General features: G+C 63.3%; 1 protein-coding gene across 1 annotated transcript; it reads right to left on the bottom strand.

The window, feature by feature from the left end:
- Positions 1-4,842: 4,842 nt before the first annotated feature.
- LOC115916361 (rhodopsin kinase GRK1-like) lies at positions 4,843-10,320 on the bottom strand. The gene is given in 10 exon segments (XM_030970065.1): positions 4,843-5,141; positions 6,086-6,287; positions 6,848-6,972; positions 7,091-7,174; positions 7,518-7,650; positions 7,652-7,676; positions 8,209-8,336; positions 8,921-9,207; positions 9,850-10,236; positions 10,239-10,320. Coding segments are annotated over 10 exon segments (1,752 nt in total).
- Positions 10,321-14,335: the final 4,015 nt, after the last annotated feature.

Genomic DNA, 14,335 nt, shown 5'->3' with positions numbered 1-14,335 from the left:
CACTGAGGTCACCACCAGGGTCACCAGGGTCACCGGCGCCGCCCACGGTCATCGCCTACACCCCCCCAGCCGCAGATAGAGGGGGGCTCCCGGTGTCCCCCGGTGTCACCAGCACGGTGCCACCACCCCCAGGTGACACCGGCAGTGGTGACATCACCGGTGACGTCACAGGCGCCACCCCCGTGGGGGCGTTCCCGGTGCAGGAGCAGCCGCTGGCGCTGCTCTGCCGGGCCGCGGGGGGCGACCCCGAGCCCGGGGACCCCGCTGGGGGCGCGGGGGGGGCGGGGACACCCCGGGGGGGTCCCCGCGCCCCTCCCCCCCCGGCCCCTCCGCCCCCCGGCGCGTTCCCGTTGCCGTTCGGGCCCCGCCTCGTGGCCGCGTTCCCCTTCCCCTTCCCGCTGCCCCTCGCCCTCGTCATCCCCGAGCCCGAGCGCGGCTTCCTGGGGGGGGGAGGGGCGCCCCTCCCCCCTCCCCCCAGCACGACCCCCCCCCACCCCCCCCCCAGCTTTGGGTTCCCCGGGGGGGGGGGAGCGGCCCCGCAAAGCGGGGGGGGGCACCTGAGGGGTGGGGGAGGGGAGGCCCAAAAATGAGGGGGGGGTCCCTGCCCTGGATTGGGGGGGGCTGGAGGGGGCGGAGGTCCCACAGAGGTTGGGGGGACCCCATAGAAAAGGGGGGGGCCCATTATAGGGCAGGGGTCTCCCATGGACCCCATAGAGAATGAGGGACCTCATAAAATTTTGGGGGGGGCCATAACTTTTGGGGGTCCTATAAAAGGTTGGGGGTCCCCATAAGGAAATTGGGGGTCCCAATAATTTGGGGGGTCCTCTAGAGGCTTATGGCCCCCATAGAATTTGGGGGGGCCCCCATAAGGTTTTGGGGTCCCGTAGGAGGTCGGGGGTCCCCATAAGGAATTTGGGGGTCCCCATAAATTTTGGGGAGGGGGTCCAACAGAGGTTTATGGACCCCATGGAGGTTTAGGGGTGTCCCAGAGATTTGGGGCTCCCCAAAATCATGGGGGGGGTTCCCACAGGAAATGGGGACCCCCATAGGAATTTGGGGGGGGTCACAGGGACCAGTATGGGACTGGGGGGGGCACTGGGGGTACTGGGAGGTGGGAGGGGCTTCCAGTCACCCCAAACTGGGGGGGAGGGGTCTCCGCCCCCCCCTCCAAGCACAGGGACCCCCCCAATACAGGGCAACAGCCCCTCCCCCACTCCGAGCCCCCCCAAATATTCGGGCCCGCCCTTCCCCCCCCCCGCAGCGTTTTGCACCCCCCAGGGGCCCCTCCCCCACTATGGGGACCCCTCCCATCCCCCCCCCCCCCCATCGGGGCCCCCCCCACTATCCCGGGGCCCCCAAAATCCCAAACCCCCGCCCCTCCCCCCTTTGGCACCTTCTCGGCATCGCAGCGACATTCCAGCCTGGGGGAGGGGCGAGTGTGCAAGGGGGGCGTGCGAGGGGGCGGGGCTGGCACGGGGAGGGGCCTGGTGCATTGGTGAGTGTGCAAATGGGGTGTTTGTGCAATTCTGAGTGTGCAAAGGGGTCCCTGTGCAATGGTGAGTGTGCAAGGGGGGTGTTTGTGCAATTCTGAGTGTGCAAAGGGCTCCTCATTCAGTTCTGAGTGTGCAAATGGGTCCCTGTGCAATGGTGAGTGTGCAAATGGGGGTTTGTGCAATTCTGAGTGTGCAAAGGGCTCCTCATTCAGTTCTGAGTGTGCAAATGGGTCCCTGTGCAATGCTGAGCGTGCAAGGCCCACCCCGGTGCAATTCTGAGTGTGCAAAGGACTCCTCGTTCGGTTGTGAGTGTGCAAATGGGTCCCTGTGCAATGTTGAGTGCGCAGATGGGTCCCCGTGCAAGTCTGAGTGTGCAAATGGATCCCTGTGCAATGGTGAGCGTGCAAGGCCTCCCCCCGTGCAAATCTGAGTGTGCAAGGCCACTCCCCCAGTGCAAGGCCCCCTTGCACACCCCCTGTTCCCCCTTGCACACCCACGGCGCCCCCCCCGCCCCGTTGCACACCCACTCACACTCAGCTCACGCTCACGCTCCGCCGCACCCACCGTGCACAAGGGGGGGTCCCTTGCACGAGGATGGGCGGGGGACGAGCCTCGTGCTCGTGCAAGGCGGGCGTGTGAGCGAGCAAATCCTCGTGCAAGGGGCTTGTCCTTGTGCGAGGACCCGATCCTCGTGCAAATCCTTGTGCAAAAACCCTCGTCCTTGTTCAGGAATCCTTGTGCAAAGCCCACGTGCAAGGAACGTCCCATGCGCGAGGATCCTCCTCGTGCAAGGATCCACGTGCAAGAACCCCTTGTGCAAGGTGTGTGTAGGGATCCTCACGCAAGGGGCGTTCCTCGTGCAAGGATCCGCGTGCAAGGATGATCCTCGTGCAAAGCGCGTGTGCGAGGATCCTTGTGCAAAATTCCCCGTGCAAGGGGCGTTCCTCGTGCAAGGATCCTTGCTCAAGGATGATCCTCGTGCAAAGATCCACGTGCAAGGGACGTTCCTCGTGCAAAGCGCGCGTGCAAGGATTGTTCAAGCGCGAGGCCCCTCCCCGTGCAAGCCCCGCCCCTCTCCCCGCCCCTCCCCCCCCGCGGCCCCTCCCCCCTTTTGCACTTTCGTGGCCGCGTTCGCTACTGACGGACCCCCCCCGCCCCTCCCCCACTGTCCCCGGTGTCCCCTCCCCCCTCCCGAGCGCACTTTAGGGGCAAAACCGAACAGAAAAGGGCAAAAAACGGGGACGGGGGGGGGACCCAGAGGGGACATCGGAGGGGGGGGGGTGGCACCAAAAATGGGGCGGTGACACCCGGGGGACACCGAGGGTGACACCCAAGGGTGGCCGCAAGGGGGTGGCGTCAATGGGGTGACCTCAGTGGGGCATGTCCCCAAGGGGTGGCCCTGGGAATGTCCCCAAGGGGATGTCCCCAAGGGGTGGCCCTGATGGTGTCACCTGCATGGGGTGGCCTCCACTGGACGTGTCCCTGGAAGTGGCTTCCATGGGGGATGTCCCCAAGGGGTGGCCCTGATGGTGTCCCCAAGGTGATGTCCCCAGCGGGGTGGCCCCAATGAGGTGGCCCTGGGGATGTCCCCAAGGGGGTGACCTCAGTGGAAGGTGTCCCCAAGGTGATGGCCCCATGGGGTGGCCCCAGTGGGGTGGCCCTGAGGGTGTCCCCAATGGGGTGGCCCCATGGGATGTCACCAATGGGATGTCACCAATGGGGTGGCCCTGAGGGTATCCCCAAGGGGATGTCCCCAATGAGATGACCCCATTGAGGTGACCCCATGGATGTCCCCGAGGGGATGGCCCTGTCCCCACTGGGATGTCCCCACCGAGGTGACCCCACAGATGTCCCCAGCGGGATGTCCCCACCCCGTGTCCCCACGGCGTCCGTCCCCTCCATGGTGTCCCCTCGGGGGTGTCCCCTCTGGGGAGGGTCCCGGGGGTGGCGGGGGGTCCCCGGGGTGTCCCCTGGCGGGGGTGGCAGCGGTGACAAATGTCCACTATTTATCTGCATCAGTGAGTGTTAGAGACGCCAATAAACACCGTAGAGCTGAGCTGGCTGCGGGGACACCTGGGGACATCGGGGACATTGGGGAAACGTTGAGGGACTGGGGACATCGGGGACATTGGGGGACATTGGGGGGACTGGAGACATTGGGGATGTTGGGGACAACAGGGACATTTGGGGGCATCGGGGACATTTGGGGACATGGGGGACATTTGGGGACATTGGGGACATTTGGGGAAATTGGAACATGGAGGATGAGGGGACGTTTGGGGACATGGGGGACATTTGGGGACATTGGGAGGGATTGGGACAATGGGGACATTGGGGACATTTGGGGACATGGGAGGGGCGGTTCCCGGTGGGGGTGGCACTGAGGGGACATTGTGGGGACACCGAGGGACATCGGGGGGTCCCCAAATCCAGACCCCCCCCACGGAGCAGCAACAACCACGATTTATTGTACACCAAGGGGGGGAGGGGAGGGGACCCCCTTTTTTGGGGGGTTCCCCCATTTTTTGGGGTTTCCCCCCTTTTTTGGGGGTCCCTGAGTCACGGGGGGAGGGGGGGGCCATGAGGTAAATTTGGGGACCCCCCCAGGTGGCACCGAGCTGGGGGGGGGTGTCCCTGAGGTCTGGGGGGGGGGTCCCTCGAGTTTTGGGGTCTCTTTTTTGGGGGGGGGGAGGGACGTTGATTTTTAGGGGGTTTCTCCTTTTTTTCACCTCCCATTCCACAAACCCCAAAAAGTGTGGGGGGGGGGACACCCCAAATTTGGGCCCCAACTCCCGATATCCACAAGGTGGGGGGGTCCCCCACTTTCGAGCCCCTTCGGGATGGAGCCCCCCAATTTTAGAGCCCCCCACATTTCACGTGTCCCCATCGTCCCCCCCAAATTTTGGGGTGTGAAGCCTCTCACACCAGGTGTTGAACCCCCACCAGATTTTGGGGTCCCCCCCTCTCACACCAGGTGTAGAACCCCATCGAATTTTGGGGTGCCCCCCCCACACCAGATTGAAGAGCTCCCCAAAATTTTGATGTCACCATTAGATGACAGATGGACTCCCCCTCCCAAAATTTTGGGGTGCAATCTCACTCCCACCAGGTGGAGCTCCCCCCCAAACTTTGAGGTGCCCCCCCTCACACCAGATTGAAGAGCCCCCCAAAATTTTGATGTCACCATTAGATGATAGGTGGGGTCCCCCCCCATATTTCGGGGTGCCCCCTCTCACCAGATGCAAGACCCCCCAAAAAATTTTGATGTCACCAGTAGATGACAGATGGAATTGCCCCCCACACAAAATTTTGGGGTCCCCCCCCCATATTTGGGGGTTCCCCCCCCCGCTCAGAGCAGCCGGCACGTTGAGGACTTTCCCCCGGCCCCGGCGCTCCCCGCGGCGCTGGGGTCCAGGTCGGGGGCCAGCGTCCCCGGCGCCCCCCACACGTTGAGCTCCTCGAAGACGCCGGTCTCGATGAGCTCCTCCTGCCAGGGGATGGGCACCGTGCCCGAGGCGAAGGCGTCGCACAGCGCCGCGTCCCCCGCGTCCAGCTCCACGCCCTTCACCGTGGAGAACGCCCCCACGTCGCCCAGGTCCTTGGCGTACACGCGCCGGGGGTCTGGCACAAACGGCGGCGGCACCAGACCTTGGGCAGGGAGAGGAGACCCCGGTGGGCTTGGGGTTGTCACGCTTGATAGCCCCAGTGTGGTCCAGTAACCACAGGAACCCCCAGGAACATCTGAGGACTTCCAAGAACCTCCCCAGAACCACCCCAGAACCACCAGGAACTCCCCAAAATTCATCCCATGGCTCCTGGAAACCTCCCAGTACAGCCCAGTATAGCCCAGTAACCACAGGAACCCCAAGGAACATCTGAGAACATCCAAGAACCTCTCCAGAACCACCAGGAACTCCCCAAAATTCATCCCATGGCTCCCAGAAACCTCCCAGTATAGGCCACTAGAGCCCAGTAACCACAGGAACCCCAAGGAATATCTGAGGACTTCCAAAAACCTCCCCAGAACCACCAGGAACTCCATAAAGTTCATCCCGTGGCTCCCAGTACAGGCCAGTATAGCCCAGTAACCACAGGAACCCCAAGGAACCCCAAGGAACCCCAAGGAACATCTGAGAACTTCCAAGAACCTCCCCAGAACCACCAGGAACTCCCCAAAGTTCATCCCATGGCTTCCAACACTCAGTGGAAACCCCACTGTTGGACCTTCAACATTCATTGGAGACCCCAAAACCCAATGGAGACCCCGAAACCCAATGGAGACCCCAACCCTTGACCACCCAACATTCCACCAAGCCCCATCTCCACCACCACCACCCCCTGGAGAACCCAAAACCCAATGGAGACCCCGAAACTCATTGCAGACCCCAAAACTCAATGGAGACCCCAAAACTCATCGGAGACACCACCATGAGCACCCAACACCCAATGAAGACCCCAAAACTCCTTGCAGACCCCAACTCCTGACCACCCAACACTCAACGGAGACCCCAAAACCCACTGGAGACCCCAAAACCCATGGAGACCCCATGTCCCACCACCACCGCCCCCTGGAGCCCCCCGTTGGGCGTAACCGGCCTCGAGGCGCCCCCAGTTGATGGTCCTGAAGAAGGGCTGGGCCTTGAGCTGGGCGCAGCCGTTGTCGCGGAAGCCCAGGCGGGCCTGGGGGTCCTTGGCCAGGAGCCCCTCGCAGGCCTCGCGCGCGGCCGCGCTGAACTTGTCTGAGTAGGACACGGGGTCGTTCAGGATGCGCCGCGTCACCTCCTTGTTCTCCACCTGGGCAAGGGGGGGACAAAAAACGTGGTGGGGGGTCCTTGGGGTCACCTTGATTGGAGGTTTTGGGGGTTCCTTGGAGGTTTTGGGGGGTTCTGGGGGACTTTGGGGAGTTCTGAAGGTTTGGGGGGGGTCTTGGAGGTTCTTTGGGGTTTCTTGGAGGTTCTTTGGGGGTTCTGAAGGTTCTTGGGGGGTTCCTTGGAGGTTTTGGGGGGTTCTGAGGGACCTTGGGGGGTTCTTGGGGGGTTCTGAAGGTCCCCAGGGGGTTCCTTGGAGGTTTCTGAGGGATCTTGAGGGGTTCTTGGAGGTTCTTGTGGGGTCCTGAAGGTCCTGTGGGATCCTGAAGGTCCTGGGAGGTTTATGGGAACCCTGAGCTGAACTTTGAGGAGTTCCTGGTGGTTCTGGGGAGGTTTTTGGAAGTTCTCAGCTGTTCCTTGGGGTTCCTGGGGGTTCCTGTGGTTCCTGGGCTATACTGGTCTATACTGGTCTGTACTGGGTGGTACTGGGGGGCACTGGGGGGCACTGGGGGGCACTGGGTGGTACTGGGGGTGGGGTGGGGTCACCTTCTCCCCCCGCCGGCGGAAGGGGCCCTTGGCCTCCAGCATCTCGTAGATGGTCACCCCCAGCGTGAAGTAATCGACCGACCAATCGTAGTCCTCATTCTTGAGCAGCTCGGGGGCCATGAACCCTGTGGGGACATGGAGGGGACACGGGGGGGGACAGGTGACACGGGAGGGACAGGGGACCCCCAGTGTCCCCAGTGTCCCCAGTGTCCCCAGTGTCCCCAGTGTCCCCAGTGTCCCCACCTGGGGTCCCGGCGTAGCCGCGGGTTTTGCTCTCTCCATCCTTGAGCTCCACGGCCAAGCCCATGTCGGACAGACGGACGTGGCCTGGGGACGAGTGACCACCAGTGACCATTGGTGACCACCAGTGACCATCAGTGAGCACCAGTGACCACCAATGACCACCAGTGACCACCAATGTCCCTGTGTTCCCCTCATTTCCCACATCCCTCAATGTCCCCAAATGTCACAACATCCTCAATGTCCCCAAATGTCCCCAATGTCCCCAATGTCCCCAATCCCTCCAATGTCCCCAACACCCCCAATCCCCTCAATGTCCCCAATGTCCCCAATGCCCCAATGTCCCCAACGTCCCCAATGCCCCCACTGTCCCCAGTGTCCCCAATGCCCCCAAATGCCCCAATGTCCCCAACATCCCCCATGTCCCCACCGGCGTCGTCCAGCAGGACGTTCTCGGGTTTGAGGTCGCGGTAGACGATGCGGTGCTGGTGCAGGTGCTCCAGCCCCAGCAGGATCTGCGCCGTGTAGAAAACGGCGCGCGGCTCCGCGAAGCCCGGGTTCTCCCTCGTCCACGTTGTAGATGTGGTACCTGGGGACAGCGGGGGGACATTGGGGACACCACAGGGACACCATGGGGACAACAGGGACATGCTCAATGCACACAGCTTTGGAAACTCCAGGTTCTCCTCATCCATGTTGTGTATGCAGTACCTGGGGACACTGGGGACACTGGGGACATTGGGGACATTTGGGGACACTGGGGACATCAGGGATATTGGGGTCATCAGGGACACTGGGGACATCAGGGACATCAGGGACACTGGGGACATGGCGGGGACACGGTGGGGACACGATCAATGTGTGTGGCACCAGCACAGTCCCAAGGTCACATCAGGGTTACACCAAGGTGATGCCAAAGCCATGCCAAGGTCATGTCAGGGTCACACCAGGGTCACACCAGGGTCACACCAAGGCCATGCCAGACCATGCCAAGGCCCCTCCAAGGCCACACCAGAGTCACATCAAGATCACACCAGGGTCACACCAAGGCCAATCCAAAGCCACCCCGAGGCCACCCCGAGGCCACCCTGCTGTCCCCCGAGGCCACCGCAGCCGCGTACCGCAGGTCGCCGCCGTTCATGATGGTCATGACGAGGCAGAGGTCGGTCTTGGTCTGGAAGGCGCAGGCCAGGGACACGATGAAGCGGCTGTGGACGCGCGCCAGGATCCGCTTCTCCACCAGCGCCGCCTGGGGACACGTGGGGACACGTGGGGACATGTTGGGGACACGTGGGGACACATGGGGACACACTGGGGACATGGGATGGCACCACCATGGACACAGGATAGAGAGGAACAGGGACAGGGACATGCCAAGGGACAGGGACTGAGGGGACATCCAAGAGGACAGAGGGACAGATTTGGGACAAAGGGATAGATTTGGGGACAGAAGGACGGATTTAGGGACAGAGGGTCATCCAAGTGGACTGAGTGGGGTCAGAGTGACCACTGAGAGGACTGAGGGGTGAATTTGAGGGCAGAGGAACATCTGAGGGTTCTGAGGGACACCCATGGGCACAGAAGGGACAAAGGGCCACCCTTGGGGCCGCCATTGGGGTCACCATTAGGGTAATCTTGGGACCACCCTTGGGGCCACCCCTGGGGCCACCCCTGGGGCCACCATTGGGGACACCCTTAGTGCCACCCTTGGGGACAAAGGGCCGTTCTTGGTGCCACCCTTAGTGCCACCATTGGTGCCACCATTGGGGCCACCACTGGGGCCACCCTTGGGGACACCCTTGGGGACAAAGGGCCACCCTTGGGTCCACCCACCTCGTATCCCTTGCGCTTCTTGAGGCGTTTCTTGTTGAGGCGTTTGTTGGCGTACATCTTGCCGGTGGCGCGGCGCTGGCAGGCGCACACCTCGCCGAAGCCGCCCTTGCCCAGCACGCGGAACTCGGCGAAGGCGTCGGCGTTGACGGCCTGGCTCTCGAGCCACTTGAACTGCACGAAGCGGCTGAACTCGGGCGAGCCCCGGTACGGCGCCCAGGCCGCCGCCTCCAGGTGCGCCAGCAGCTCCTGCCGCGCCGGCACGAAGGCGTCGCCCGGGAGCGTCGAGCCTGAGGGCAGAGGGGAGGGACAGGGGTGTCATGGCCCCCGTTGGGGTGTCATGGCTGCCAATACCAACATGGCTGCCATTGGGGTGTCATGGCCGCCGTTGGGGTGTCATGGACCCCAATACCAACATGGCTGCCATTGGGGTGTCATGGCTGCCAATAACGTTATGGTCACCATTGAGGTGTCATGGCTGCCATTGGAGTGTCATGGCTGCCATTGGGGTGTCATGGCCGCCATTGAGATGTCAATGCTGCCATGTTGGTGTCATGGCCGCCATATTGGCACTATGTTCGCCATATTGGAGCCATGTCGCCATGTTGATGTCACAGCTGCCATATTGGCGCTGTGTCCACCATATTGGGGCCATGTCAGTCTTACCAACCTCACGGCCGCCATATTGGAGCCATGTCAGCCATATTGGAGCATTGTCAGCCCTGCCAACCTCATGGCCGCCATATTGGCATTACATCCGCCATATTGGAGCCATGTCAGCCATATTGCAGCTGTGTCAGCCATATTGCAGCTATGTCAGCCATATTGCAGCCATGTCAGCCATATTGCAGCCATGTCAGCCATATTGGAGCCACGTCAGCCATACCAACCTCACGGCCGCCATATTGGGCCCCACCCAGCTCCCCCCTCACCGGCGGGCGGCGCGGTGGCGGCGGCGCTCAGGAAGCCGCAGTGCTCCGACCCGCCCGGCGTGAAGAACCGGCTCCGCAGCTTCTTGGCCGCCTCCTCCCTCTCGGCGTCCTCGCACTGCTCGAAGGCCTCGATCTCCGCCCACAGCGCCCCGGCCGCCGCGAACTCGGCCGAACCTTCCAGAAACCTCCGGAAGAGCAGCTTGCCGATGGGCTGCTCCACGCACTGCCACCGGAACGATGTCTCCTGGCCGCCATCTTGGGTGTGGCCGGGCGGGGCCGCGCTGGGGGCTCCGGGACCCCCGTTCTGGGCGCCGGCGGCGCCGCCCAGCTGGGCGCGCAGGGCCTCGCACTGGGAGATGTGGGGCAGGCGCAGCCGCCTTTGAGCCCCCGGTCCCTTGCTGCGCCCGCCGGCGCGCCGCCACACGACGTAGGCGAGTTGGCCACCACGGTCTCCAGACCCCCGATGTCCATGGCGGGTGGGGGCGGGGGTCGTGGGACACCTGGGGAGGGGTTGGGGGGATACTGGTGGCACTGGTGGGGGGACTGGGGAGGTTTGGGGCACATGTGGGGGGTTTTGGGGTGGTGGGGGTATCTGGGGGGTCGGGGGAGCCCCATGTTGGGGGGGTTTTGGGTTTTGGGTGTGGTGGGACACCTGGGGATGGGTGGGGGGGATACTGGTGGCACTGGTGGGGTGTTCTGGGGGGGGTTTTGGGGTGTGGGGGAGGGGTTTGAGGGGCACTCAGGGGACATGTGGGGGGGTCTGAGGAGCTCTGGGGTCCCCCCTGTGACACGCGGGGGGGTCTGGGGTGCTCTAGAGGGGTCTGGGGTCCCTCGTGTGCCAAATGGGGGGTCTGGGGTCCCTCCTGTGACACGTGGGGGGGTCTGGGGGTCCCTCGTGCGCTGCACGAGGATGTGACCACGCCCCCTCCCCAGCCCCAGGTAAGGTGATGGGGGTGTGGGGGGGTCGCGGCTCTTAAAGGGCCCGCGCTATAATTAGCGTAAGCGGCTCAGTGCGCCCTAAGCCGCTTTCGGGGCCCTCGCACGAGATTCCCCCGGGAATCCCGACATGCCCCGGGGCCGCGGGGCACGATGGGAACACGGGGTCACACCCCCCCCCCCAAAAAAACGGGCCGCAAAGGATTCTGGGAGAGACCCCCCCCCTCTAAAAATGGGGTGGGTCCTACGGGGGGATGAGGAGGGCGGGGAGGGGGAGGTACATCCCCGCCCCCCCCGCATTAGCCCCGCCCCTTCAGGTGTCCAGGTGACCCCTGACCCTGCGGGACCCCGCCCCCTCCAGAGCCCCTCCCACCCCTGGGGACCCCCCCCCCAGGATTTCCCCCTCTCGGAGACCCCCCCGAGATGACCCCAGACCCCCCCCACGACCCCCGGGAGACCCCTGACCTCTGACCCCACCCTGAGACCCCCCAACACCCAGGACCCCCATTTGGGTACCTCCCCCCCCTCCGGGACCCCCCCCCCACTGACCCTGAGGGTCTCAGGTGTCCAGGACCCCCTCCCCATAAAGACCCCCACCCCCTGTGACCCCCCCCAGGGGACCCCAACCTTGACCCCGGGGGACCCAAATCTACTGGACTCCCCCCCCCTGCGACCCCCGACCCCCCATTTCCCCAGCGCCCCCAAACCTCCGAGATCCCCCCCAATAACCCCCTTCATCCCTTAATAACCCCAGGGACCCCCGGAGCCCCTGACCCCAAATCCCTGGGGTCCCCGGCACCCCACGACCCCCACCCCTGTGACCCCCGGGGGACCCCCCACGACCCCCGCGCCCCCCGGGACCCCCGCTCCCACCTGCGCAGCTGCCCCGGCCCGCGGCGGGTCCCGGTGCCCCGGGGCCGGATTAGCCCCGCCCGGGGATTAAACAAATCCCGCGGGGGCGGCCCCCAGTGACCCCCACCCCCAAACCCACCCCCAACCACCCCGGGCCCCCCACCATTGATCACCGGGAGTCTGGATCGCTGGGACCCCCCCCAAATCATCGTGGGACCCCCCCAATCATTAATACCGGGGGGCTCAGGGACCCCCCCAATAACGCTCGGGACCCCCCCCAATTAACCCCAGGGACCCCCCCAAATAACCATAGGGACCCCCCCCATTAACCACAGGGACCCCCCCCATTAACCACAGGGACCCCCCTAAATGAACCCCCAGGGCCCCCCAACTGATCCCGGGGTTTCCCAGGACCCCCTTTAATTCCGGGGGTTCCAAATATCCCGGACCGAACCCCCAAAATTAACCCCGGGGGGGCCTCAGGAATTCGGGACACCCCCATGGATCGGGGAATCCCCAAAATCGGGGACCCCCAGAAATTGGCGACCCCCCAGGAATTCAGGACACCCCCCCAAAAAATTCCGGACCCGGGAATTCGGGATCCCTTTCATAGATCGGGGAACCCCCGGGACCCCCCCAGAAATTCGGACCCCCGGTAAATTCGGACCCCCCCCCGGTAAATTTGGAACCCCCGGTAAATTCTGCCCCCCCTTCCCCCGGAATTGCCCCCCCCCGGTATTCGGGGCCCCCCCCGCGTTCCCGGAGCGGTTCCGGGGGGGCCCGGGGGGGTTTTGGCCCGGCCGGGCCGGGACGCGCCGTTACCGGGGAGCCGGGAGCGCCCGCCCGGGCACGCGCGGCCCTTTCGGGGCCCCCCCGGATCCTTGGGGCCCCCGCGGAACGCTTTGTGCCCCCCCCCCGGATCACCGCGTCCTCCTGGAGCGCCCCCAAACTGAGCCCCCCACCCCAAATTCCCTCATTGATAATTGGGACTCCCCCCCGCCGGAATTCTGGGGGTCCCTCGTGGAATTTTTGGGACCCCCCCCGAAATCTGAGCTCCCTCCGAATTCCTCAGCTCCCCCCCCCCAAACCTTTGCGACCCCTCCCCCAAATCTTTGATTCCCCCAAAATTCCTGACTCCCCCAAATTCCCGACCCCCTTTTTGGGGGCCCCCCCAGAAAATCCGGGACCCCCCCCCGGGGATTCCCGAGCCCCCCCAGACCCCCGAGCCCCCCCACTTTGAGGAGGGGTCTCCCAGTTTGGGACTGGTTGAACTGGGAGTGAACTGGGAGCGTTGGGGTCTCCCCCGGGGGGGGAGGGAGGGAGGGGGGGCCGGAATTGACCTCGAGTGACCCCGCGCAAGCCCCGCCCCCAAATAGCCCCGCCCCCAATTAGCCCCGCCTCCTGCTTAGATTAAAGACCAGCCTGGGTGGTCCGAGGGCTCCCAGTGCTCCCAGTTCCCATTCCCAGGGCTCCCAGTTCCCATTCCCAGAGCTCCCAGTAACCTCACAGCGATTCCCAGTGCTCCCAGTAACCCCTCAGTGCTCCCAGTCCCCCAGTATCCTCTCCCAGAGCTCCCAGTTCCCCCTCCCAGTGCCCCCAGTAACATCCCAGTGCTCCCAGTTCCCATTCCCAGAGCTCCCAGTTCCCCCTCCCAGTGCTCCCAGTAACCCCTTAGTGCTCCCAGTAACATCCCAGTGCTCCCCGTTCCCATTCCCAGAGCTCCCAGTTCCCCCCCAGTGCTCCCAGTAACCCCTTAGTGCCCCCAGTAACATCCCAGTGCTCCCCGTTCCCATTCCCAGTACTCCCAGTCCCCCCCAGTGCTCCCCGTTCCCATTCCCAGTGCTCCCAGTTCCCCCCCAGTATCCTCTGCCCCGTTCCCGCGCGGGCCCTTTAAGAGCTGCCCCCCTCCCCGCACCCCCCGGCCCCAAATCTCTCAATGGGGACGGTGGGAACGCCGCGGAGGCCACGCCCCCTCATTAGCATAGAGCAGCAAGCCCCCCCTTTATATGGATAAAGGGGCGGGGCAAATTGTTGGGGGCGGGGCCTGGCGCAGTCGATAGGATATTTCAACCTCGAATTACCATAAGGGGCGGTGCTTCTGGGAGTTTGGGGTGTTATTAGCATAAGGGGTGGGGCACAGACATGCAGAGTGCATAATTAGCATAAGGGGCGGGGTTTGGGGCTTTACAAAGTCCATTAGCATAAAGGCCGTGGCTAAATGTTGATTAATTAGCATAAGGGGCACAGCATTTGGGTTTGGCAGTCGCTATTAGCATAAGGGGAGGGGCCAGGCAGCTTCAAGGTGGGTTATTAGCGTAATGGGTGGGGTATCCAGATATTATAATGAGTTATTAGCATAAAGGGCGGGGTAAATGGGATTTTTAAATGTCATTAGCATAAAAGGCAGGGCATATGGGCTCTATAATGAATTATTAGAATAATGGGAGGGGCATTATGGGAGTTATAAATGCTATTAGCATAAGGGGAGGGGCATGATTAATTAAACCCCATCATTATTAGCATAAATTGGCATTCTGGAGGTTCATGAACACTATTAGCATAAGGGGAGGGGCTTGCCACCTTTAATAGTCCTCATTAGCATAAAGGGCATGACACGCTAAGCTTTAACCCTCCTCATTAGCATAAGGGGCATGGCAAATCCAGTTTTAACCCTCCTCATTAGCATAAGGGGCGTCAC

The sequence above is a fragment of the Camarhynchus parvulus genome, unplaced genomic scaffold (assembly GCF_901933205.1).
Source record: "Camarhynchus parvulus unplaced genomic scaffold, STF_HiC, whole genome shotgun sequence".
NCBI classification, from domain to species: Eukaryota; Metazoa; Chordata; class Aves; order Passeriformes; family Thraupidae; genus Camarhynchus; species Camarhynchus parvulus.
Note: the sequence above shows the minus strand (reverse complement) of the source record. Positions and strands in the feature narration are given on the sequence as shown.